This window comes from Chiloscyllium plagiosum, chromosome 4 (genome assembly GCF_004010195.1).
Source record: "Chiloscyllium plagiosum isolate BGI_BamShark_2017 chromosome 4, ASM401019v2, whole genome shotgun sequence".
Lineage (NCBI taxonomy): Eukaryota > Metazoa > Chordata > Chondrichthyes > Orectolobiformes > Hemiscylliidae > Chiloscyllium > Chiloscyllium plagiosum.
The window spans coordinates 120,376,168-120,400,840 of NC_057713.1; the positions used below are offsets into that span (position 1 = coordinate 120,376,168).

Sequence of the window (24,673 nt, forward strand, 5' to 3'; positions counted from 1 at the left end):
CAAACGGCCAGATGTTTTTTTTTGTCATCTAGTTTTGCTTAAAATATCATAGTAGCTAGCAGAGAGGCTAAATATTTGTTTTTCTTCCAATAGTGCCGTGGACTCCTGCAACAACATTGAAAGGTGAAAAGGTGCCCAACAGACAGCACCCCAACATTTTTATTATCTAAATGGGGAGAAAATTCACAAGTTTGAAGAGCAAAGAGACTTAGGAGTTCTAGCCCAGGATTCTCTCAAAGTAAACTTGCAGGTTGAGTCAGTAGTTAGGAAGGCAAATGCAATGACGGCATTTATTTTGCGAGGACTTGAATATAAAAGCAGGGATGTACTTCTGAGGCTCTAAAAGGCTCTGGTCAGACTACATTTGGAGTATTGTGCGCAATTTTGGGCCCAACATCTCAGGAAGATGTACTGGCCCTAGACCATGTTCATGACTTTCCTTTCATATAACCATGCTAATCTGCTTGATTGTGTTATGATTTTTCAAATACCCTACCTCCTTAATAAGGAATTCTAGCATTTATCCTATGTTATACTCTTACAAAATGATCTCACGTAAAGGTTGGCTCAGGTCTGCAAGATCATAATTTACCCACACACCACAAGCAGATGTGAAGACAAAAAGCTTAATTCAGTAAGAATGTTACTTTAAACATATTTGCTTCAGTTTCTAAGAGTCAATGAAGACTGAAAGAACATATATCAATTTTTTTGGGGGGAGGGGAGATGGAGAAGTGAGTGAAGAGTAGTAAACAGTGCATATGAAAACTGTGTGCAGAGACTAACTTACACAGCAAATATTAAATAAATAAAATCTCAGGCCTTGAGTCATCAACCATCAAAACCAGCCTTTCTAGGAAGAGGAAGGATATGGAGGCTTGGGCCTCACGAGTGCCGAAATGCAATCACCCTTCACCAAGGGCTAGGCCAAGAAATGGGATCTTCAGTATTACACATTCTGACAACAAATCTTTGAGAAGGAGCCAGACACAGACAGTAAAAAGCAAAATGAGGGAGCATGAATGAGAGAAAATGCACTCAAGTGAACACAACAGAATAAATGGCTGGTGTGTTATCACTTCAACCGCTACCTTTGGGATTCTTTTTAACAGCCACACTCTACATACCAGGCAGTTTTTTTTCATAGTTCAATGCAAGCCAGTCAAAAACACTACTTATGTAAAAGTAGACCCCTTACATTTGACTCAAAAAATGGTCTTCAAAATTTGATTTTTACAAACATATATCAATCATATTATTTTCAGAGACCCTCACATACTTTTATCACCCAAAACAAAATCAGCTTAAATTATAAATTTCACACAATATCATATTATTGCTAGTTATGTTTTTACTTAAATTAAATAATGGTATGCAATGGTATGTAACTCTTATCTACATCCATTTGGGACTTAAATGAAACTGGTCATGCTTTTGAATATTCACAAAGTCACGCAAGAAACACCGGTATCATGTCCACTTGTGTGTGGGTGAATAATTTAGTCGCATGTTACTAAGTCACTGTCTAATAACTCACTGTGCTGGGAACTTGAGAGACAGTCATGCCAATTAAGGATCTACGTTTTTAAAAACAAAATGCTGATTTAGTGCAGATCCAGTCAAATAAAGCAGCTCCTGCACAAAAAAATTCTGTACATCAGCTACCTAAATAGGCTGATAGAAATTTCATAAGTTAGAGAGAAGTGTGCATAAGGAATTTAAAACAAAGGAAACATCAAAACTTATGCAAAAGTTGAGGCAGAAAGGCAAAATGATAGTTAATGCCATTTGCTACACTGGCTATAAGATGAGATTGTTTTCTACAGTCTTATTCCATTCCATATCATATGTGGGCCAACAATTTGAATGAACATGGGATCCACTGTTAACAGCACCCAAAAGCCAAAGGTTGGCTGAATGAGTAATGGAAAATTGGTCTTCTGGTATAAGGCACGATCAAAAGTCATAACTTTAAAGCAGAATTGGACAATTTGATTTTATATCTTTTTGTACAAAATTACATCTGACAAAACACAAGAAACTGACAGCACTCCCAAAGGCTAGTGCTTCCAAATAAACTTGTTGGACTATGACCTGATGTTGTGTGATTTTTAACTTTGAAACATAAAAGGTATTGTTCATTGCATAATATTCTTCACCTGGAGTACAACAAAAATCCATACTTCTTAAAAAAATTACTTATCTTGAAACAGACACTGCCACTCATCATACTCTTCCACAACTCAGCCAAAACTGATCAAGACTTTTAGTGACATACTGTACGCCAATTATGGAACAAAACAAGAAAACTAAGTATTTCACTCTTTGATATTTCAAGTAAATTTGCTTCAACAAACACATTAAAGGCAGTTTGCACATCATTCATATCGTAGATCAGAGACAAGGGGAGGCAATGATCAAGTGGCATTATCGCTAGAGTGTTAACATAAAGATGATCATAAATTTAATTAGTAAAAAATTCAATAAAAATTGAAATAAAACAGTGCTGAACCATTTGCTCCTTATTAAAACTTAAAACAAGTCGTAATTTCAAACTACAAGTAGCATGTTGGAATATCATTTGACAGACCAAATGACACACCAGCTGCAACGTCCCAAAATTGAATTCCCTCTCATGTTTATACAAAACTATCTCAGAATTATATGAATTAAAGTTATAGACAGAGTTGAATAAATTCAAAATATCCTTGTAACAGTTTATACATGCCACAAGTTTGTAGAATTAAACCCATTTCCTAATGTAAGAATATAAAATCCATTTCCTCATCACGTTTTGTTGAAGCTGACAATAGTGAAAGACAAGCATTTGTAATTACTAAAGGGCTAATAAAATAACCTGTTCAAATTGTAGTGAGAATGAAGAAAGCAGTTTAGGTAATGCTGAGACAAAATAAATCTCACAATATGTTAGAGTTTGTAATTCAACATCCTCATCCTCTGTTTACATAGTGATATGTAAACTGCCTATCGCTCTTAAAATCTGAAAAAAAAATGAAAAGCAAAGCATTCACTTGGAAGTAAAACAAATCCAATTTCTTTTCCTAGCTGTACAAAACTCAAATGTGTCTACTACTTTGCTCAGGTAACCACATTAAAGGCCAGTTTGCACACTGTTCACCTGATCAATCAGAGACAAGGAAAGGCAATTATCTAGTGGCACTCTCATTGGAAATGTTACTTCAGAGAGCGGGTAACGTTCTGGGGACTGAGGTTCAAATCCTGCCACAGCAAATATTGAAATTTAAATTCAATAACATCTGAAATTAAGGATTTACATTGCTGAATGTCAGGAAAAGCCTATCTAATATCCTTTTGGGAAGGAAACTGTGAACCCTACTTGGTCTGGACCATACATGACTCCAGACCCACAGCAATGTGGTTGACTCTTAACTGCCATTTGGGAAGGGCAGTAAATGCTGGCCTAACCAACAACACCCTCACCTTGTGAATGAATTTTTAAAGTATCAGTAAAGTATTTTGCAAAGTATCAGTAAAGATTTAAAATTTCGGAAATACTTGGATTTTTTTTTACTCCCATGTTCCAATTACCACAAAAGTAATTTGTCAATGCAAATGGCACTATGGAATAAGATGTTTAAGACTCACATCAACATCGGGTCGTGCCATTATTTCTTCCACTTTCGCAACGTCACCATTGGCTGCAGCTTTAACCAGCTCTTCATTGATGTCTCCAGATTCTTGAGTTTCAAATAGCTTTTTCAACAACTGGGACAAACGCTCTGATAAAACAAAATATTGTGAAGAGAACAATGAACAATAATGTACACCCTCCAATCTAATGAAACAAAAAAATGCATTTTCTTAATTTTTTTTAGAAGATTTTTTTCACGGTGCTGTAATATTGCTCATGAATTGTGAAGCAAAGTTCCAGAAAAGGACAAAACTGCACCATCAAGACAAAGAATTAATTCAGTGTTAATTATGGACCTAGGCCACGTGACTGGCTATCTATAGCTCATTAAGGACTCATGCTCCTCCCAATCTTGATTGCTCAAACTCATTTTGATGGTTGTCATATTCTATACATCAGGGACTTTTTTTTCAAACAAAAAGCCAACCCTGTGCTTAGAAAAGAAAGTGACAGTTAACTTTACAAAGAAAAAGTTGTTCAAATGTGACTTTTGCGTGAATCTCTCATTTGAGTAATAGCAATTAAGATCTGTCAATTTTCCCAAAACTAAGAACAAAAGTGGCTCACCATTAAGCTTGATCATTACTGCCTAGAATAATAAGAAATTATGATGGTCAAAGACAATTATAGGATGGGAAGAAAAGTCATAACAAAGTGGTACCATCATACCCAAGTCCCAGAAATCAGGAAGCAAGCTGTAGAAAGTAGTGCTTGAAGCCTTTTAGAAGGTGAGCATAACACCAGTTATTAGAGATAAGGTATGAATTCTTGGTCAGCATGCATGATTACTGTAATGGTGGCTGATCGGAAACTAATTATTTTGTTTACTTAAAAAAGAAACAGGGATTCAAATCAAATACTAACGAAAGCTCAGTCTCTATTACCCATGACGTGACTGCTTCAATGGTTTTGTTCTTAAAAAAAATCTACAAAATTGATACACAAGTTGAACACTGGTTATGGACATGACTTCATTCATATTACAGGGAGACATCTTACCTTAAATATTATTCAGGGGAACAATAATTTTCGCATTCAACTCGCACATTTTGCCAGTACCACTCACAGCTAAATGCATCTGTCTTAGGATCAACTTTTCACATCTTGCTTACTCTTTACTTCCACCAAGTTCCTTTCACTCATCCTCTGTTTTTACTGGTTGGCTGTTCAGCCACTTCTGACCCTTGATCACGAGTCATAGTTTCATAACATTCTCCACAGCCCATTCCAACCGTGAGCTCTCTCCCAGCCAGTCTACTCCATACAGATCTCAGCCTCCTTGCGTTAATTATTTTTGGTTTTTTGTCCCACTATTTTCTCTTTACACCCAAAGCTTGCATTTTAGACCCTGAAGACTAAATCTCACTTTATTTACAGAGTACAGAGGTTGTTAGTATGCTGGCAACACTGAGGGGCAGAGTGAAATGTTATGTAGGCAAAAGGCACAAGTACATTCAAAATGGATAAAGTCAAACGTTCAGTCATATAATAATAAATGGAACTTTCCAGTGTAAAACTGAAAGTGATAAAAATTGAGCCAAAATAATATGAACAAAAATGTATTGGCCTTTCAGTACAGTGAGCAACACTAACATCCAGTATAAGTGGTGGTGTGCAGTATAAAAACAACAAGAGAAACATTTTTCAGAGGCTGATATGTACCACCAGATGCATTGCACACTGCAGATCCAGCTGATGCCACTTTAGTAACAGCTGCAGGGTTGTACGTCCATGAAGTCCCACAAACCTCAACTTTTAAATCACTGTCAGAGTAAATCTGCTGAACACGCCCAACTTTCCCCAAAGTCTGCATTAAAAACAAAAACATTTCAGAGATTAGACAATATGCTAGTATGGTCAGGTGTTAGTGGGTTGTGGATCAATTCACTATTTTCAACATTGCATTTAATTTGCACCCATAACCAATAGCAGGTAAATTTCATAGATTCCTGGTCAGATTAATTATTTTTTGATTCTCTCATTTGAGCTCTCCGATCACGTGACAAGGTTTTAATGCTACCATGCTTAAGTTGCTATAAGGTCTACATCTTGATCATCATTTCAGTGCCGTGTACCTTAAAGAAGATTTAAAACAAATGAGAAGAACATGCTGGAAACTAGAAACAGAAAGAGGAGATAAAATACTGGAAACACTTAGCAGGGTCTGGCAACATCCATAGAAAGTGAGAAAGACAGAATTAACTTTTAAGGTTGATGAATTTTCGTCTTAATGAAAACTTACAGATTTAACAACTTTTAAGTCTCTCGTTTCTTCCACTTTTGATGACAGACAAAATTCTTGGAACATTTTGATAGCTTTAAAAAGCTTAACTGAAATTTAACAAGCACACATCTCTCAGAACATAAAGTAATGCTTTCGTAATTGGCAAATTCAGTTTTGATTTCAAATAGTAAAAAGGATGTAAAGACAAAGGCAAAAACTGCAAGGAACTAAAAACAGCATTTGAGAAGCTGACAGAGTTCACTTCTATTTTAAAGGGACCAAATTCAGAGTGTCAAACAGTGAAAGCACGCTCCTTGAAAGAACTCTCTCTCCTTGTCAGCCAGATTCAGGTTATTCCTCATCTCTGGGTTTATATCGCCAGGTTTAGCATGTGTAAGCAAACAGAAATTGTACAACAAACATGAAAATTCCAGTGCAAATGCACTCTTAAAACATAGCTATAAAAATTCATATCAACATACAGGGAGCATTGCTTCAGCCCATTCTCCATGACCACGCTGAAGAAGCTTGATTCTCTCCAAGTCGTAACAGATTTGAACCAAGTCACCAACATTAAACTGTGAAGATCCACCTTCTGCTCCCTGAACTGCATCCCCGCTTCTAACCACATTAGCCTTAGTCAGTACTGCAGGATTGAATGTCCACCTAGGGGCATAAAAAAATCTTTCAGACATTTCACTTCAAGAAACAAAATTCTATAAGCTGGAAATAATTAATTCTGCCATACTTCAGTACTATGCAGTTTTCTCTTCTTATTTTTATCTTACATACCTGTTGCCACTTGGATACTGTACTACAATGTCATGATCTTCATCAATGCCACAGACTGTTCCAGTGGTTGTTAATGTCTCAAACATACCATCAGTCCAACCACCATGCCCATGTTGTAATGACTGAACGATCTCTAGATCCAGGTCAATATTTACAAGATCACCAATCTGTAAACCACCAGGGTTTCGACTTCCATTTTGTTCACCTAGTATCATTTGTTGTAAAGAGAAAAATGAAATGGTTAGCATATTAAAAAGCATAAAACTCTGATTTGTAATGTTTGATGGAAAGTCTGAACAATAAAGTCTACAATGCTACCACCTGGTGGTTACAATTTCATTCCAACCAAGAAATACTGCAATGGCGATAGGCACTTCATGATACAAAATAGGTTTGAGTACAGTTACATTGAAATCAATACATTTTCTAACAAATGGTCTCTAACAATAAAAGCTGCTCAACCTTCAAAGTTCATATGGAAATACTGCATTAATTCCATTACAACAGGGAGAGCAAAGCAAACTAAATCAGCCTCCCTGTCAATAGATCTACAATGAAGTGAAATTAAAACATTCAATGACTTCAACAATTGCTCAATTGTCCCTAACTAGATTTGACAAATAACAGTTCTTGGACACCAAGTTTATAACAAACAAAAATTAACAATTTATTATTAATCATGTAACGTAGCAGAACACAGATGAAAACAATTAACATGGACAATCTAAGTCCAATTTTTTATGAACACAAACCCCAGTTTCAGTGTTGACTGAAGTAAAGGGATTAACTAAAAAAAAAGGAAGTAAAAATAATTGTAATTTGTCAGTCTGATAATGGTTTCAACAATGAATACCAGGCCTTCATGAAATCATTTGATGATGGGTTGTATTATACGCATAAGGACCAGATAACTTGCTTGAATTCAGAGGCCACTGCTCAATACAAACAGCTTCCACAGATCTCTGCTGACTATTACTTACTTCTTACAACTGATCAACTTTCAACAAATTGATGATTGGAGAATGATTGCAGACAGCAAAAACATGAAAAAAGCTTGCCAGCCCAGCAGCTTCTGAAGGAAAACTTTCTGCCACCCAAAACCCAGACAGTACCAGTTCAGGCTATTTTCTCTTTCTTTTTCAACATTCTCTAATTGCTGGCCCCCTCACTTCTCTCCAAGGCCCCAAAGGAAACTTCCATATCCGCCACAGATTCACCTGCACCTCAACCCACATCATCTACTGCATCCGCTGCAGCCGGTGTGGCCTCCTCTATATTGGGGAGACAGGCCGCCTACTTGCGGAGCGATTCAGAGAGCACCTCTGGGCCACCCGGACGAACCAACCCAACCACCCTGTAGCACAGCATTTCAACTCCCCCTCCCACTCCACCGAGGATATGCAGGTCATTGGACTCATCCACCGCCAAACCACAACAACGCGACGGTCGGAGGAGGAGCGTCTTATCTTCCGACTGGGAACCCTCCAACCACAGGGGATGAACTTGGACTTCACCAGTTTCTTCATCCCCCCTCCCCCCACCTTGTCTCAGCCGAATCCCTCCAGCCCGGCACCGCCTTCCTGACCTGCAGTCTTCTTCTTGACCTCTCCGCCTCCATCCTACTCCGACCTATCACCCTCACCTTGACCTCTTTCCACCTATCACATTTCCAACGCTCCTCCTCCAAGTCCCTCCTCCCTACCTTTTATCTTCTCCTGCTGAACACTCTCTGCTCATTCCTGAAGAAGGGCCTGTGCCCGAAACGTCGAATCTCCTGTTCCCTGGATGCTGCCTGACCTGCTGTGCTGTTCCAGCAATAAAGTTTCAACTTTGATCTCCAGCATCTGCAGACCTCACTTTCTCCCTTGATTGACCAATTCAACATCCAAACAGCTGTCAATCCCTTAACATTACAACTTCTCACTGTCCTTAAAGGAGTAATTAATCAGTATTATCTATCCAGGCGATAACATAACATCAAAGAAAGAAGAACTTTGGGGAATGTCAAAGGGAACATTAAGATTGTCGATCACAAATGATGACAGGGTGTGTGAAGCGATCAGAAGCATATCAGCTAACAATGGTGGACACCGCATTCATCTAATTTGTGTTTAGAATGCTTAACAATGATTGCGACTTTACGTACCCAACACAGGACAATGATCTCGGTAAAAAGAACCTCCTTTTGCATCCTGGACACATTTCAAATCAGACTGGTGAAAAGGGTGAAAAAGATCAGATTAAACAATGCGCACGTAAACAATATCTACCTCACACTGACACAAACCGAAGTCAATACTGAAGGATACATTCGCTCATTTCAGTTAACAGTGGGTGAACATTTTCAAAATGTTTCAGCAACGTCATCCAATATGACATTTAAAAAAAGGAGGCAATGATCTAGTTGTATTATCACTCAACTATTAATGTAGAAACTCCGCTAATGTTCTGGGGACCTGGGTTCAAAACTTGCCATGACAGAGTCTGGAATTAAGGGTCTAATAATGAACATGAAACCACTGTCAACTGCCGGAAAAATCCATTTGGTTCACTAATGTGCTTTAGGGAAGGAAATTTGCTGCCCTTACATGGTCTGGCCTATATGTGACTCCAGGCCAGAGAGACTTCCACCAAGAGTGAATAAAAAATAATGACCAAGTACAATGAAATATAAAGATTCCATATCCAAATACTACTCAGAGCTGATTTAGCTAATCTTAATTCCTCAGGCAAAATCGTCTCCAGGGTCAGAGTGGAGGGTCACCAATTTGATCAATCAGAAAATTATATACATACCATCATCTTGGGCATGAATTCACAAATTAATTTTATTACCAATCCTCTTAGATGCATTAATCTACCACAAGACATAAATGATAAAAGCTGTCAATTCTTAATTTTTTTCTTATCACTTGGACATAGAAAAAAACTCAAAGAATAAGAGCCCTGCAGCGAGCTAAATGACACAGAACGTTTAAATTTTGATGGCACCGTGCAATTAATACAATAATCCAGAGTTAAAATTATGTGCATGTTATGTTACATTCCTTACCTCTTGCAGGAAGAGTACAAGTTCAGATTTGTCAAGGAATGGGCTGAATGAATGGGAGTATTAATTTGCTTAAGAATTTGCCAATCAAGCCTGTGCCATATTCAACTTTAAACTCTCAAAGCTGCTGTCAGTTCGAGGAAAAGAAAACATGTTTTACTTTTGTTCTCTTCTCAAGAAAATATAAGTCAGACCACTGATTCACTTTACTCCACATCCACTTAGAGTCATAGAGTCATGGAGATGTACAAAATGGAAACAGACCCTTCGGTCCAACCTGCCCATGCTGACCAGATATCCCAAACCAATCTAGTCCCACCTGCCAGCACCTGGCACATATCCCTCCAAACCCTTCCAATTCATATACCCATCCAAATGCCTTTTAAATGTTGCAATTGTACCAGCCTCCACCACTTCCTCTGGAAGCTCATTCCATACACGTACATGAAAAGGTTGCCCAGTAGGTCTCTTTTATATCTTTCCCCTCTCACCCTAAACCTATGCCCTTGAGTTCTGGACTCCCCACCCCAGGGAAAAGACTTTGCGTATTTACCCTATCCATGCCCCTCAACTTTGTAAACCTCTATAAGGTCACCCCTCAGCCTCCAACGTTCCAGGGAAAACAGCCCCAGCCTCTTCAGCCTCTCCCTATAGCTCAAATCCTCCGGCCCTGGCAACATCCTTGTAAATCTTTTCTGAACCCTTTCAAGTTTCACGGCATCTTTCTGATAGGAAGGAAACCAGAACTGCACGCAATATTCCAACAGTTTTTGAGATATGTCTCTTGATTAAACTTAAAATATAAGCCATAACTATTAATTTAACCTTGGACAGTGTTTTGTAGAGGAATAGGACGGTGTTATTTTCTGGGTCTGTAGATTGTGAAGGAGCAAAAATGGCCTTTAGCAGAGTAATACGCGCTTCTTGTCCGATGTGGGAGTTTAAAGAGAGTTTAAGGATTACTGTGGATTATATCTGCAATAAATGCTGTTGGTTGTGAACCTTATCAGATTGAATGGATCAGCAGGAGAGACAGTTAGAAGCAATGAGGAATTTGCAACAGCAACAGTATGTGATGGATGGCAGTTATCAGAAGGGGGGAAAGTCTCAGATACAGTCACAAAGATGGGGTAACTCCAGGAAAGGTAAGAGAGGTAGGCAGGTCATGCAGGAGCCTTCTGTGGCTATACCCATTTCAAACAAGTATACTGTTTTGGAAAATGTAGGGGGTGATGGATTTTCAGGGGAACGCAGCACAAACAGCCAAGATTCAGGTATTGAGACTGGCTCTAATGCAACGAGTGGTACGTCGGGTTCCAAGAGATAACAGATCAATTGTGTTAGGGGACTCTCCAGTCCAAGGTACAGACAAAAGACAAACGTTGCTGCGGCCAGCAGAGAAAGATCAGAATGGTGTGCTGCTTTCCTGGTACCAGGATCAAGGATGTCTCAGAGAGGGTGCAGAATGTACTCAAGGGGGAGAGGGGCCAGAGGAGGTCATTGTAATTTCCCTTCAGAGTCTCCACCTTTTCCCTTTCTATGTTGTCGGTTCCAACGTGGACAGAGTGTTAGGCAGGAATTTAAAAAGGAGGTCCTCAAGAGTAGTAATATCTTGAATACTCCCGGTGCTACGAGCTAGTGAGGGCAGGAATAGGAGAATAGAGCAGGTGAATGCATGGTTGAGGAGCTGGTGTATGGGAGAAGGATTCACATTTTTGGACCATTGGAATCTCTTTTGGGGTAGAAGTGACCTGTACAAGAAGGATAGTTTCAACCTAAATTGGAAGGGAACTAATATACTGGCAGGGAGATTTGTTAGAGCTGCCTCGGGAGGATTTAAACTACTGGGGGGGGGGGGGGGGGGGGGGGGGGGGGGGGGGGGGGGGGGGGGGGGGGGGGGGGGGGGGGGGGGGGGGGGGGCTACTGAGGGAGATAGCAAGGAAAGAGATCAATCTGAGACTGGTACAGTTGAGAACAGAAGCAAGTCAAATAATCAGGGCAAGCAGGGACAAGGTAGGACTAATAAGTTAACTGCATTTATTTTAATGCAAGGGGCCTAAAAGGCAAGGGTCGAGATTAGAGTGGTGCTGGAAAAGCACAGCAGTTCAGGCAGCATCCGAGGAGCAGTAAAGTCGACGTTTCGGGCAAAAGCACTTCATCAGGAACTGAGAAATAAAAAAGGGGTGATCACCTTATTGGGACTGTATTGTCGACCCACTAATAGTCAGGGGGAAATTGAGAAACAAAGTTGTAAGGAGATCTCAGCTATCTGTAAGAATAATAGGTTGACTATGGTAGGGAATTTGAACTTTCCAAACATAGACTGGGACTGCCATAGTGTTAAAGGTTTAGATGGAGAAGAATTTGTTAAGTGTGTACAAAAAAATTTTCTGACCGATTATCTGGATGTACCTACTAGAGAAGGTGCAAAACTTGACCTACTCTTGGGAAATAAGACAGGGAAGGTTACTGAGGTGTCAGTGGCGGAGCACTTTGGGGCCAGTGACCATAATTCTATTAGATTTAAAATAGTGATGGAAAAGGACAGACCTGATCTAAAAGTTGAAGTTCTAAATTGGAGAAAGGCCAATTTTGACAGTATTAAGCAAGGACTTTCGAAAGCTGATTGGGGGCAGATGTTCGCAGGTAAAGGGATGGCTGGAAAATGGGAAGCCTTCAGAAATGAGATAACAAGAATCCAGAGAAAGTATATTCTTGTCAGGGTGAAAAGAAAGGCTGGTAGGTATATGGAATGCTGGATGATTAAAGAAATTGAGGGTTTGGTTAAGAAAAAGAAGGAAGCATATGACAAGATAGATCGAGTGAATCCTTAGAAGAGTATAAAGGCAGTAGGAGTTTACTTAAGCAGGAAATCAGGAGGGCAAAAAGGGGACATGAAATAGCTTTGGCAAATAGAATTAAGGAGAATTCAAAAGGTTTTTACAAATACATTAAGGACAAAAGGGTAATTAGGAAGAGAATAGGGCCCCTCAAAGATCAGCAATGCGGCCTTTGTGTGGAGCTGCAGAAAATGAGTAAACGAGTATTTTGCATCAGTATTTACTGTGGAAAAGGATATGGAAGATGTAGAAAGTAGCTAAATAGATGGTGACACCTTGCAAAATGTCCATATTACAGAAGAGGAAGTGTTGGATGTCTTGAAACACAAAGGTGGATAAATCCCCAGGACCTGATCAGGTGTACGCTAGAACTCCGTAGGAAACTAAGGAAGTGATTGCTGGGCCTCTTGATGAGAAATTTGTATCATCAATAGTCACAGATGAGGTGCCGGAAGACTGGAGGTTGGCTAACGTGGTGCTACTCTTTAAGAAAGGTAGTAAGGACAAGCCAGGGAACTATAGACCAGTGAGCCTGACGTCAGTGGTGGGCAAGTTGTTGGAGGGAATCCTGAGGGACAGGATATACATGTATTTGGAAAGGCAAGGGCTGATTAGGGATAGCCAACATGGTTTTGTGCGTTGGAAATCATGTCTCACAAACTTGATTGAGTTTTTTGAAGAAGTAACAAAGAGGATTGATGAGGGCAGAGCAGATGTGATCTATATGGACTTCAGTAAGGTGTTCGACAAGGTTCCCCATGGGAGACTGATTAGCAAGGTTAGACTTCATGGAATAAAGGGAGAACTAGCCACTTGGATACAGAACTGGCTCAAAGGTAAAAGACAGAGAGTGGTAGTGGAGGCCTGTGACCAGTGGAGTGCCACAAGAATCAGTGCTGGGTCCTCTACCTTTTGTCATTTATATAAATGATTTGCATGCAAGCATAAGAGGGATAGTTAGTAAGTTCGCAGATAATACCAAAATTGGAGGTGTAGTGGACAGTGAAGGTTACTTTAGATTACAACAGGATCTTGATCAGATTGGCCAATGGGCCGAGAAGTGGCAGATGGAGTTTAATCCAGTTAAATGTGAGGTGCTGCATTTTGGGAAAGCAAGTCTTGGCAGGACTTATACACTTAATGGTAAGGTCCTAGAGAGTGTTACTGAACAAAGTTCATAGCCCCTTGAAAATGGAGTCGCAGGTAGATAGGATAGTGAAGGTGGCGTTTGGTATGCTTTCTTTTATTGGTCAGAGTATTGAGTACAGGAGTTGGGAGGTCATGTTGCGACTGTACAGGACATTGGTTTCATTAACCACAGAACATTACAAAATTTATACCAGACTGGATTTACCACTTACTTTCCAGAAACCTGCCTCGCTGCTTAAGAAATGTTCCAATATAACTCTTTCAACAAGGCTTTTGTGAGCACAGCAAGAAACAGCTCAATCAGAGGAACTTCCACTGAAACAGGTAGTTTTTATTTTTAAATTCTGCATTTCCATGTTTAAGCAGACGTGCACATTACAAATGTGCCTATTAATAATTATAAATTTCCATTATCATGTTGAGCACTGTTAGGCCCACTATGATACCTATCATAAATCCAGCCATTATATTTTACAATGCACATCTGTTTGAAAGTATGTTTCAGGCCACTTGCCCACTTATGAATTATTTTGTAACACAAGACGTTCTGAAGGGCCCTCAATGTTTCCTTTATATGTTTAAATCATATTTGTGGTTCCCATATGTAACATTTTGGTTGTATTTCAATCTACATTGTATAATTAATTGTAAAAATGTAATTGAATACATGACAGTCAACTTAAATGACAAGGCAAGTGTATTTCGAGTTTCAAATTAGCAGATATGGAACATTTTATTCTAAATAACAACCACTGGTACCAACAAACTCAGATCACATTAATGATTTCTGCATTGACAAAGATGCATGACTACCTTCACTTACAAAGCTCCTTTCTCATTTTCACAATCACTGTACTGCAGCACTTTGAGTATCCAAATATGTACCCAGATGTTGCATCATTATTCTGATCCTACTTACCATGCCTTCAAACCCCACTCTGTATAGGTTCTTGGCTCCATTGTCCCACAAAACATATGCTGCACTGTGAGGACTAGATGCACTCCAATCTTGGATTTCAGTTACCTAAGAAACCAGCAAGATTCACATTATTAGACTATTAAATTAAAAACAAGCAGAATTTCAATGCTAAATCAGAGGATAGATTAGATTAGATTAGATTAGAGTGTGGAAACAGGCCCTTCAGGCCAACAAGTCCACACCAACCTTGCGAAGAGCAACCCACCCAGACCCTACACCTAACACTACGGGCAATTTAGCATGGCCAATTCACCTAACCTGCACATCTTTTGGACTGTGGGAGGAAACCGGAGCACCCAGAGGAAACCTAGGTACAGGCAACATTAGGCTCTGCTACTGGGAGGACAAGGGAGATATGGTACACTGGAGAATTTCAACATGCAAGGAATATCTCCTATCAGTGTTGGAAATGATTACACACAAGTGGGTGGGGCAGGGGAGCAGTAATCACCACGGAAAGGCATTTGTCACACTGGCTAAACAAAGGTGGAAGAATATTTATGCCCCTTTCCCACAATGGAAAATTGAGGCCAAAATAGACAGGCTCATTTACTTCCAACATAATCATTAGTACAGTAGTACACAGTAACCAAAAGGTGGTTTCCTTCCCCATGTTTGGCCCATTGCCATAAGACTTTATGGAATCTGAATCAAAACTGCCACTGTCATTTATAGTACCTCGTCCAAAGTCAGGTGGTGAGTCTGCTTTCAGTCCTTTTTTCAGTTTTTTTAGCAACTTGATATAATTAAGGGGCTTGGTCCGACATGATAGTGGACAGTTCAGGAAAGGAAAGAAGATTTCTTTCCCAAAAGGACATGACTAAACTCCATGAGTTTTTTTGACAATCCAAAGTAGTTTCATTGTCATCACTACAATTGTATGATAAGATGATGAGAAGCTTATAATTTCATTTATCATGTTTCGATCCAGTTCGGAACTATCAACATTTAAAGCAAAGCTTAAACACATTGTTTTAACCAAAAGAACTATGCCACAAGGTTTTACTTTATTGAAACAAAATAAACTGCATTGCATACAAAGTAAATGGTAAGGTCCTAGGGAGTGTTGCTGAACAAAGAGACCTTGGAGTGCAGATTCATAGCTCCTTGAAAGTGGAGTTGCAGGTAGATAGGATCGTGAAGGCAGTGTTTGGTATGCTTTCCTTTATTGGTCAGAGTATGGAGTACAGGAGTTGGGAGGTAATGTTGCGGCTGTACAGGACATTGGTTAGGCCACTGTTGGAATATTGCATGCAATTCTGGTCTCCTTCTTATTGGAAAGATGTTGTGAAACTTGAAAGAGTTCAGAAAAGATTTACAAGGATGTTGCCAAGGTTGGAGGATTTGAGCTATAGGGAGAGGCTGAACAGGCTGAGGCTGTTTTCCCTGGAGCGTCGGAGGCTGAGGGGTGACCTTATGGAGGTTTATAAAATCACGAGGGACATGGATAAGGTAAATAGACAAGGTCTTTTCCCTGAGGTGGGGGGAATCCAGAACTAGAGGGCATAGGTTTAGAGCGAGAGGGGAAAGATATAAAAGAGACCTAAGGGGCAACTTTTTCACACAGATGGTGGTGCATGTGTGGAATGGGCTGCCAGCGGAAGTGGTGGAGGCTGGTACAATTGCAACACTTAAAAAGCACCTGGACGGATAAATGAATAGGAAGGGTTTAGAGGGATATGGACTGGGTGCTGGCAGGTGGGACTAGATTGGGTTGGGATATCTAGTCAGCATGGACGAGTTGGATCAAAGGGTCTGTTTCTGTGCTGTACATCTCTATGACTCCATGACTCTAAACAAAATAAAATAAACTATACGATCAACATGGTTTGAATTATTTATGCTATGCACTGATGTCTTCTCCTTACTTCCCACAATAATTATTTTAGAAGACACTTGAATCTCTTAAAGCTATTTACTTCTGTAGGGAAACCCAAAGGGCCACAGTCAATGAGAATTCTCCTCAGCTCAGCTCTTCTCAAAGGTAAAACTCCCATTTACTACCTCTTGACTTCAGATGCTTCAGTCCCTTGTTCAAGTTCCTTGTCTCAGCAATCTCCCAGCTTTGATTCCTCACCAAATTTCAAAATCTCCTATCAGTGGAGAAGTTCAGGATACAGACGTGGTTAGGGTACAGGGGCAACACCACCATGGAAAAAGTACTTGCCACATTCATGGGATAATTCATTCCAGTGAACCTTCTTTGAACTGCTTCAAACAAAATATCTTCCTCTAAGGAACAAAATTGCTTACAGTACCTCCAGATGTGGCCTCACCAGCACTTGTACAGTTATAATAAGACTTCACTTCTCTTATATTCCAAACTCCTTGAAATAAGGACGAGCATTCCATTAGCCTTCCTGATGACCAACTGCACCAGCCTGCTAACTTTCTGTGCTTTGTGCACAAGTGCCCTCAAGTCCCTTTGTAAAGCAGCTGTCTGCAGTTTTTCTCAATTGAAATACTACTGTTCTTTTGTCCTCCAAAAATGAACAATGGCACATTTTGCCACATTAAACTCCATTTACCAACTACTTGCCCATTATTTAACATATCAAATTCTCCAAGTAAACTGACTGCATTCCTCTCACAATCTGCCTTTCCATCAATTTTTGTGACATTTGCAAATGTGGCTACAGTACATTCATTTCTTTCTTTGAAGAGGATAATATATATTGTAAACAGTTGCAGTCACAGCACTGATCTCTGTGGAACCCCACCAGTTGCAGGTTGCCAACCTGAACAAGAATCCCTTCTCTCCACTTGCTGTTTCCCACCCATGAATCCTCACCAATACACCACCTGTTATCTTAGGATTTAATTTTCTGAGATACCTTGTTGAATGCCTTCTTGAAGTCCAATTAAAACCCGTCTATGGTTCCCTTCTATCCAATCTGGTTGAGACTTCGTCGAAAAACTCTTCATAAGTTAGTCAGATGCAAGTTCCCCTTCATGAAGCCAAGCTGACTTGGCTTGATTAGATTACGATTGTACAAACATACTGCTATCACTTCCTTAATAATTAACTCCAGCAATAAATTAATCAGCCTATAGATACCTGCATTTTGCCTCCCTCCCGTTTTGAGCAGGGTTGTCACAGTCGCATTTCTCCAATCCTCTACTCCTCCAGAAACCAAGGAGTTTTGGAAAATTACATGCAATGCATTCACTATCTCTGCAGCAACTTATTTTAGGCTCCTACAATGCAAGCCAAGGAACTTAGCTATATTTAGCCCCATTAGCTTGTCTGATGGTACTAATATTGCTTCTCCAGTGATAGCGATTGGACTTAATTTCTCCTCTGTATTCTTTAGTAATAATCAGATATTCAAAGTATCTTCCACTGTAAAGACCGATACAAAATATCTCTAACTCCTCTGCTATTACCTGTTCCCCATAACTATCGCCCAGGTCCATTTTCCAAGGAGCCTAAGGCACCTGCAGTTGCATGATCTTCACCTTTTAGGTGTTAACCTTGAGTCAACATTGCTCCCATCTTTTAATGTAAGAAACTCCAACCTTTCCTTAATTTCAATGATCAAATTTTCTACAGTTAAGACTGCAATTCCCAAAACCAAAAACTATATTCTAAAACAACAACTAGAAAAGCACACATTCCCAAGTGTATTCTTGGGAATTATGGAAAATATACAGCAGCATAAAAATATTAGACAGAAAAACTTCTTCATAGGTTAAGTATTTTTATCTGTGAAGTTGAAGAATTGTTATTTCTCCTGCAATAATCCAAAACCTGAAGGTTGGTTTTCCACATATATTGGTGATTTGGTCTATCTTCATGTACAGTGTGGCCCTGCCTACTCCCAATGACATTGCATATCTCTACCAATAGGTTTCATCAAATAGAGAAACAAAATATTCCTTCTGAAGTCTATTATTTACAAATATTTGGCCTAAATTCTAGGTAGCATGTGAAAATTAACACATCTGTTTTGCATGCAGTCAGGTGTGAAGAGTTTACTTGTGCAATATATGAACAGAAAACCTCAATTTCATGCAGATGTTTGGCTCTAATTATACTTTTTAATCATATATTAGTTCTGCTGAAGGAACAATCATCAAATGTTGCCTGGAAAAAGATTAACCATGTACCACCTTGCTATTTGCGCAAGTACTAACAGTCTGTTACTTACAGCTCCAAATTTACAAATTTGCTCTTACATTTAAGCTACAATACTGCTTTGCTGCTGCTTGCAGTTACTGCTGCCACAAGGTCTGCTTTTCATGGCACGTCACACTCAATTCTCATGCAGCCACTAGACGCCATGTCCAACCACTTTGCTATATCTGTCGTGCAACCACACCTGGGGTGATCCTTCTTTCTGCTGCCCCCTGCCTTTTGGTAGAAATCTCAGTTGAATAGTCAACATACTGACATTTTAGTTTCTTGCTATCTCCTTTTACTCTTACAATTTCAAGGACGTCTTTGTTCATCTTAAAGTCTAGACGTGGAATGCTTGGCATACATATAAAGCCCTCTGTTTTCCTCTTTAGATCTTTACTTACTCTCCAGGTTTTTGACACATATAGCAAAGTGAATAGAAAGTAGATTTTTTTTTGTTTTGCCTTTTTACAAGCTGGAGTTTTAAATTAGGATAGATTAGATTCCCTACAGTATGGAAACAGGCCCTTCGGCCCAACAAGTCCACAGCGACGCTCCAAAGAGTAACCCACCCAGAAACATTCCACGATACTATATTTATCCTGACTAATGCACCTAACATTATGGGCAATTTAGCATGGCCAATTCACCTGACCTGCACATCTCTGGATTGTGGGAGGAAACCGAAGCACCCGGAGAAAACCCACGCAGACACGGAAGAACGTGCAAACTCCACACAGACAGTCGCCCGAGGCTGGAATCGAACCTGGGTCTTTGGCGCTGTGAGGCAGCAGTGCTGATCTCCAAGCCACCATGTTGCCATTTTTTGCGTTTACATTTTTCATTTTCTCAAAATTAAACCAACATAACTCCATTCTTCTCTTAACATCTCCATCAAATCTGCCATCTTCTGGTTTTAATTTGGCCTCAGTAGACAAACTTACCTATCTGTTCCAGTGCAATGCTAACTACTTCAATCCTCACTCTAGTTTCTTCCAACGTATTCCTTTACCTACGCCAGGTTATAGTCCAACAGGTTTATCTGGAAGCACTAGCTCCTCGAAATCCTTTACCTGTACTAGTTTAGTCCTCTCAGTGTTTATACTCAAACCATAGTGTAAGCTTCCTACATTTTACTTGATCTGCAATATTTTTTACAATCCTTTCTTAATCTGCAAGTAGTGCTGTCTATCAATGTGCAGCAATATTATGTTCTTGCCCCTAAATGTTACCCCTGGAAAATGATCCATTCCCTGAATATTTGTTCTGTGTACAGATTCAGTAATTTTGGAAACAATACTATATATTCCTCTTCACCGAATGATGTCTGATAGTACCTTATTAACCCTTACTCTATTGTCTCAGCTTATATACAAGAGAAAATATCCAATGCTAACAGATGAAATGCTTGTATTCCAAGTCAATAGATTGTTCCAACTGTGTCTCAGTAAACCTGAATTAAAAACAGAATACTGAAAATAGGGAGAGAGGAAAACAAAGTTAACTTTTTACAGGAAGATGAGATGCTGTTCCCTGAGCTTGCATTAAGCTTCACTGGAACAGTGCAGCAGACAGAAACCCGACATAAAGATAGTGAATTAATTGGGCAAAGCAACCAGAAATTCAGAGACAGGGATATGACTTAGCAGTATTGCATTAAGAGGTCACCCATTCTACTTTTAGTCTTGCCAATTTGCAGGTGACAGCATTTTGAGCAATGAATACAACATGCCAAATGAATACTGGTAAACGTAAAGTATTGCTTTATGTGGAAGAGTTTTGGGGTCTTGGATAGTGAGAAGAGAGGTGGCAAAGGGGCCAATGATACTTAGAATCATAGAGTCAGAGATGTAGAGCATGGAAACAGACCCTTCGGTCCAACCCGTCCATGCCTTCACAAATTGCACCAAAGGTGACACTAAAAAGAGATGGGATTTTCCAAAATGAAAGAAGAGTATCACAGAGGAATTGTTTCATCAATAGGCTGTCACAACAGAGGAGGGTAAGACATGGTAGGAAGGTTCCCCTTGTCCTCACTTGCTGTTCCATCAATTCAAACGATTATCTGCCACTATTATCAACACCCGAGCAGGATTTAACTACCAAATGCATCTTTCCTTCTTTCTAGCCTTCTGGACTCAGCCTCAATAAATTCAAACCCTGACATTGTCCCTCATTTTGATTCTTCCATTTGGCTATTTTCTGGCCATAATCATTTGGATTTGGCAGAGTTGTTCATTATTCGGCCTTTCTTACTCACATTGGACAAATGCTTTGAGTTAACATCAAGATGGGAGAGTGCACTATCACTGTAAACCCATTCCTCCATGGGTCATAACAAAAAACAAAAATATTTTACCCAGCTGCTCAGGTATGCAAACAACCAGATTTCTTTAAATAATGCAAGATCATCATTTCTTTATGAAAAAAACCCATTCAAGTAAAATGCAGTTAATTAACACAACTTGTTATGTGAAAATATATATGTTTACCCCTCTAAATAACCCAAAAAACAAACATTAAATAAAAGGAGAAAAACAGATTTTTTTTCCCCTCTGCAGAGATTCACTAAAAAACACTTTTGGCCAATAATGGTTACTCTTGAAGGCAAAAAGAGTAAGAAACAAAGTGGGACAATATGGCATCCTTGCAAATGGTCAAGTCAATAACAACACATTGTTGACTCTAGGATCTTGCGGAGAGATTTTGAACTGGTCCTCCTGGGAGCAGATGCGGCGGAGATGAAGGAATTGGGAGAATGGGATGGCGTTTTTACAGGGGGCAGGATGGGAGGAGGTGTAGTCCAGAATTTTGAACTGGTCCTCCTTGGTCCAGAATTTTGAACTGGTGCAACACTTGCGCCCACACCTCCCCCCTCACTTCTCTCCAAGGCCCCAAAGGAAACTTCCATATCCGCCACAGATTCACCTGCACCTCCACCCACATCATCTACTGCATCCGCTGCAGCCGGTGTGGCCTCCTCTATATTGGGGAGACAGGCCGCCTACTTGCGGAGCGATTCAGAGAGCACCTCTGGGCCACCCGGACGAACCAACCCAACCACCCTGTAGCACAGCATTTCAACTCCCCCTCCCACTCCACCGAGGATATGCAGGTCATTGGACTCATCCACCGCCAAACCACAACAACGCGACGGTCGGAGGAGGAGCGTCTTATCTTCCGACTGGGAACCCTCCAACCACAGGGGATGAACTTGGACTTCACCAGTTTCTTCATCCCCCCTCCCCCCACCTTGTCTCAGCCGAATCCCTCCAGCCCGGCACCGCCTTCCTGCAGTCTTCTTCTTGACCTCTCCGCCTCCATCCTACTCCGACCTATCACCCTCACCTTGACCTCTTTCCACCTATCACATTTCCAACGCCCCTCCTCCAAGTCCCTCCTCCCTACCTTTTATCTTCTCCTGCTGAACACTCTCTGCTCATTCCTGAAGAAGGGCCTGTGCCCGAAACGTCGAATCTCCTGTTCCCTGGATGCTGCCTGACCTGCTGTGCTGTTCCAGCAATAAAGTTTCAATCTAGGATCTTGCCAAACAAAGCTTGCTCAGGAATACAATATTGAGAAATTATTTCAATCACGCTGAGTCACTCAAAGGAACAATCACATTTTAATCTGATCTCTTCGCAAAGGTATTTTAGAATCAGGAGACACGAACTAAGCAGATTGTTCTGTAGCAGGCTTACCTCAACTCAAAATCCAACCACAAAATCCAAGACTGAAAACACTGTTCAAACAGAACCACCACAAACTCACTGTTTGCCACCAACTGGGTTCAAGCAATCAAGATTAGATATTATCTTGAACCATGTGGTTGCCAAGAAATGCCCTATTTAATAGTTCCAATGATCTTATAACCATAGGATTTATATTACTATTTTAGTTCATTTTCTAGTCAGTGTCATGTTGAGGATGATGAACCAAGGTCGGAATTCAGTGATGATAATGCCATTAAAAGTCAAGAAGCGATTATTAGATTCATTTTTATTTTGGAGATGGTCATTGATTGGTACTTGTGTGGCGCCAATGCTGCCAAAAGTTTGGTGAAAATGGTAGACTATGAAGTATTATATGAAGATATCAACTGAAGGAGAATGTTTCCACCATTACATTATTTTCCTCACATCTCAGTGTCTGTTTTGAAATCTAAGGTTAAAGCAATTTAGCTACCAGCCATGCAATAAACATACAGGAAGGATAGGGAATCTGGAAAAGAACGTACTTCCCACTTCCTCATGACAATCAGTCCCTCAAACAGGCTGGTCCTTAAATGCTGCAACCATATGCACATAGGAGACTCTAACTTGAGTCAAACCTTCCACAATTTTTTGGGGACATTAGAATAAACAAACTGAAGGGTTTTAAATTGGACACAACTCTTCTCTTTCAACAACTCACCCCATTAGGCAATTTCAATCACATGGCTTGATATTAATGTTACATAAAGGGAAGGTATTCGAGAGCAAAGATTCTGTGCAACTGAAGGTGCTGAAGCAATTAAAGATGTTCAAGAATTTAAAAAGCACAAACATCTTGATGGATTGAGAGACTGGAAGCGATTAGAGATGAATAAGGATTGAAAATCAAGGATGAGATATTCAATATTCCTTGACCAGGAAGCAACATATAATACACTGAGCATGATGATGATAGGGAAATGAGACTTAGTGCAAGTTAAAAGACAATCAGCAATGCTTTGGATGACTTCATCTTTCAACAGAATTGAATCTTGAAGATTAGTCAAGAGTAGCTTGAAATAGAGGAAACAAAAGCATGAATGACAGTTTCAGTAGCAGGGGCAAAGTAAGATAATGTTATCGAAGTGGATTAGTTGGTTCGAATGATGACATGAATACATGATTTGAGACTCATCGTAGGATCAAATATGACCAAAATTACTAACAGGATTCCTGAAGAAGGGCTCATGCCCGAAACTTTGATTCTCCTGCTCCTTGGATGCTGCCTGACCTGCTGCGCTTTTCCAGCAACACATTTTCAGCCAAAATTACTTACAAACTGTCTTAGTCTCAGTGTGACCAGAGAGAACAACAGAGTTAATAGCTACGAGAACAGAGTTTAGACTGAGGAGCAAAGCCCACAGTGGCAGTCTTGCCTCCTTAACAGGAAAATATTTCAGCATACCAAGGACTGGATGTCAGCTCAGCAGTCTGATCAATTAACAAAAGTGGAAGAGCCGAGAGTGACGGTGGCAAAACAGAGCTGCGGGTTTTAATGGTGTGTCTTCAGAGGATACCGACAAGAGGCATGTGTCATAAGGAAATTTGACACAGCCACAGATCCATCTTTAGAGATTAGGTGTAAAAATGTCTTTAACAACAAGAAGAAACGCCATTCAAAAGAAATATATTGCATTTAACTTGGGTGCGGAAGCTTTGAAACTATTTTGGTCAGGTGCTAACTTGTCTGTGTTGACACCAAGCAACCACCTCTATTATTCACTGACAGTTTCCACCATTACATTATTTTCCTCACATCTCAGTGTCTCTGTTTTGAAATCTAAGGTTAAAGCAATTTAGCTACCAGCCATGCAATAAACATATAGGAAGGATAGGGAATCTGGAAAAGAACGTACTTCCCACATCCTCATGACAATCAGTCCCTCAAACAGGCTGGTCCTTAAATGCTGCAACCATATGCACATAGGAGACTCTAACTTGAGTCAAACCTTCCACAATTTTTTGGGGACATTAGAATAAACAAATTGAAGGGTTTTAAACTGGACACAACTCTTCTCTTTCAACAACTCACCCCATTAGGCAATTTCAGTCGCATGGCTTGATATTAATGCTACTTTGCCAAATTGGGAATTAT

The 24,673-nt window shown here is 40.0% G+C and overlaps 1 protein-coding gene and 1 long non-coding RNA gene across 4 annotated transcripts in view; one reads left to right on the forward strand and one right to left on the reverse strand.

Moving 5' to 3' along the window:
• Positions 1-230, forward strand: part of LOC122549358 — a 39,451-nt gene extending 39,221 nt beyond the window's left edge. Inside the window, exon 3 of the long non-coding RNA XR_006311504.1 lies at positions 94-230. This is a non-coding gene — a long non-coding RNA (uncharacterized LOC122549358). The remainder of the gene's footprint in view (positions 1-93) is intronic.
• mib1 (MIB E3 ubiquitin protein ligase 1) overlaps positions 1-24,673 on the reverse strand; it is a 148,175-nt gene that overhangs the window by 87,436 nt on the left and 36,066 nt on the right. For all 3 annotated transcript variants that reach the window (XR_006311503.1, XM_043689031.1, XM_043689030.1), the window contains exons 4-9: positions 14,647-14,751; positions 8,836-8,902; positions 6,690-6,894; positions 6,380-6,563; positions 5,336-5,480; positions 3,628-3,761 (exon numbers count right to left, since the gene is read on the reverse strand). Coding sequence is in view for 2 of the 3 variants with exons in the window: in XM_043689031.1 (XP_043544966.1) it covers positions 3,628-3,761; positions 5,336-5,480; positions 6,380-6,563; positions 6,690-6,894; positions 8,836-8,902; positions 14,647-14,751 (840 nt within the window). In the remaining variant the exon portion in view is untranslated. The remainder of the gene's footprint in view (positions 1-3,627; positions 3,762-5,335; positions 5,481-6,379; positions 6,564-6,689; positions 6,895-8,835; positions 8,903-14,646; positions 14,752-24,673) is intronic.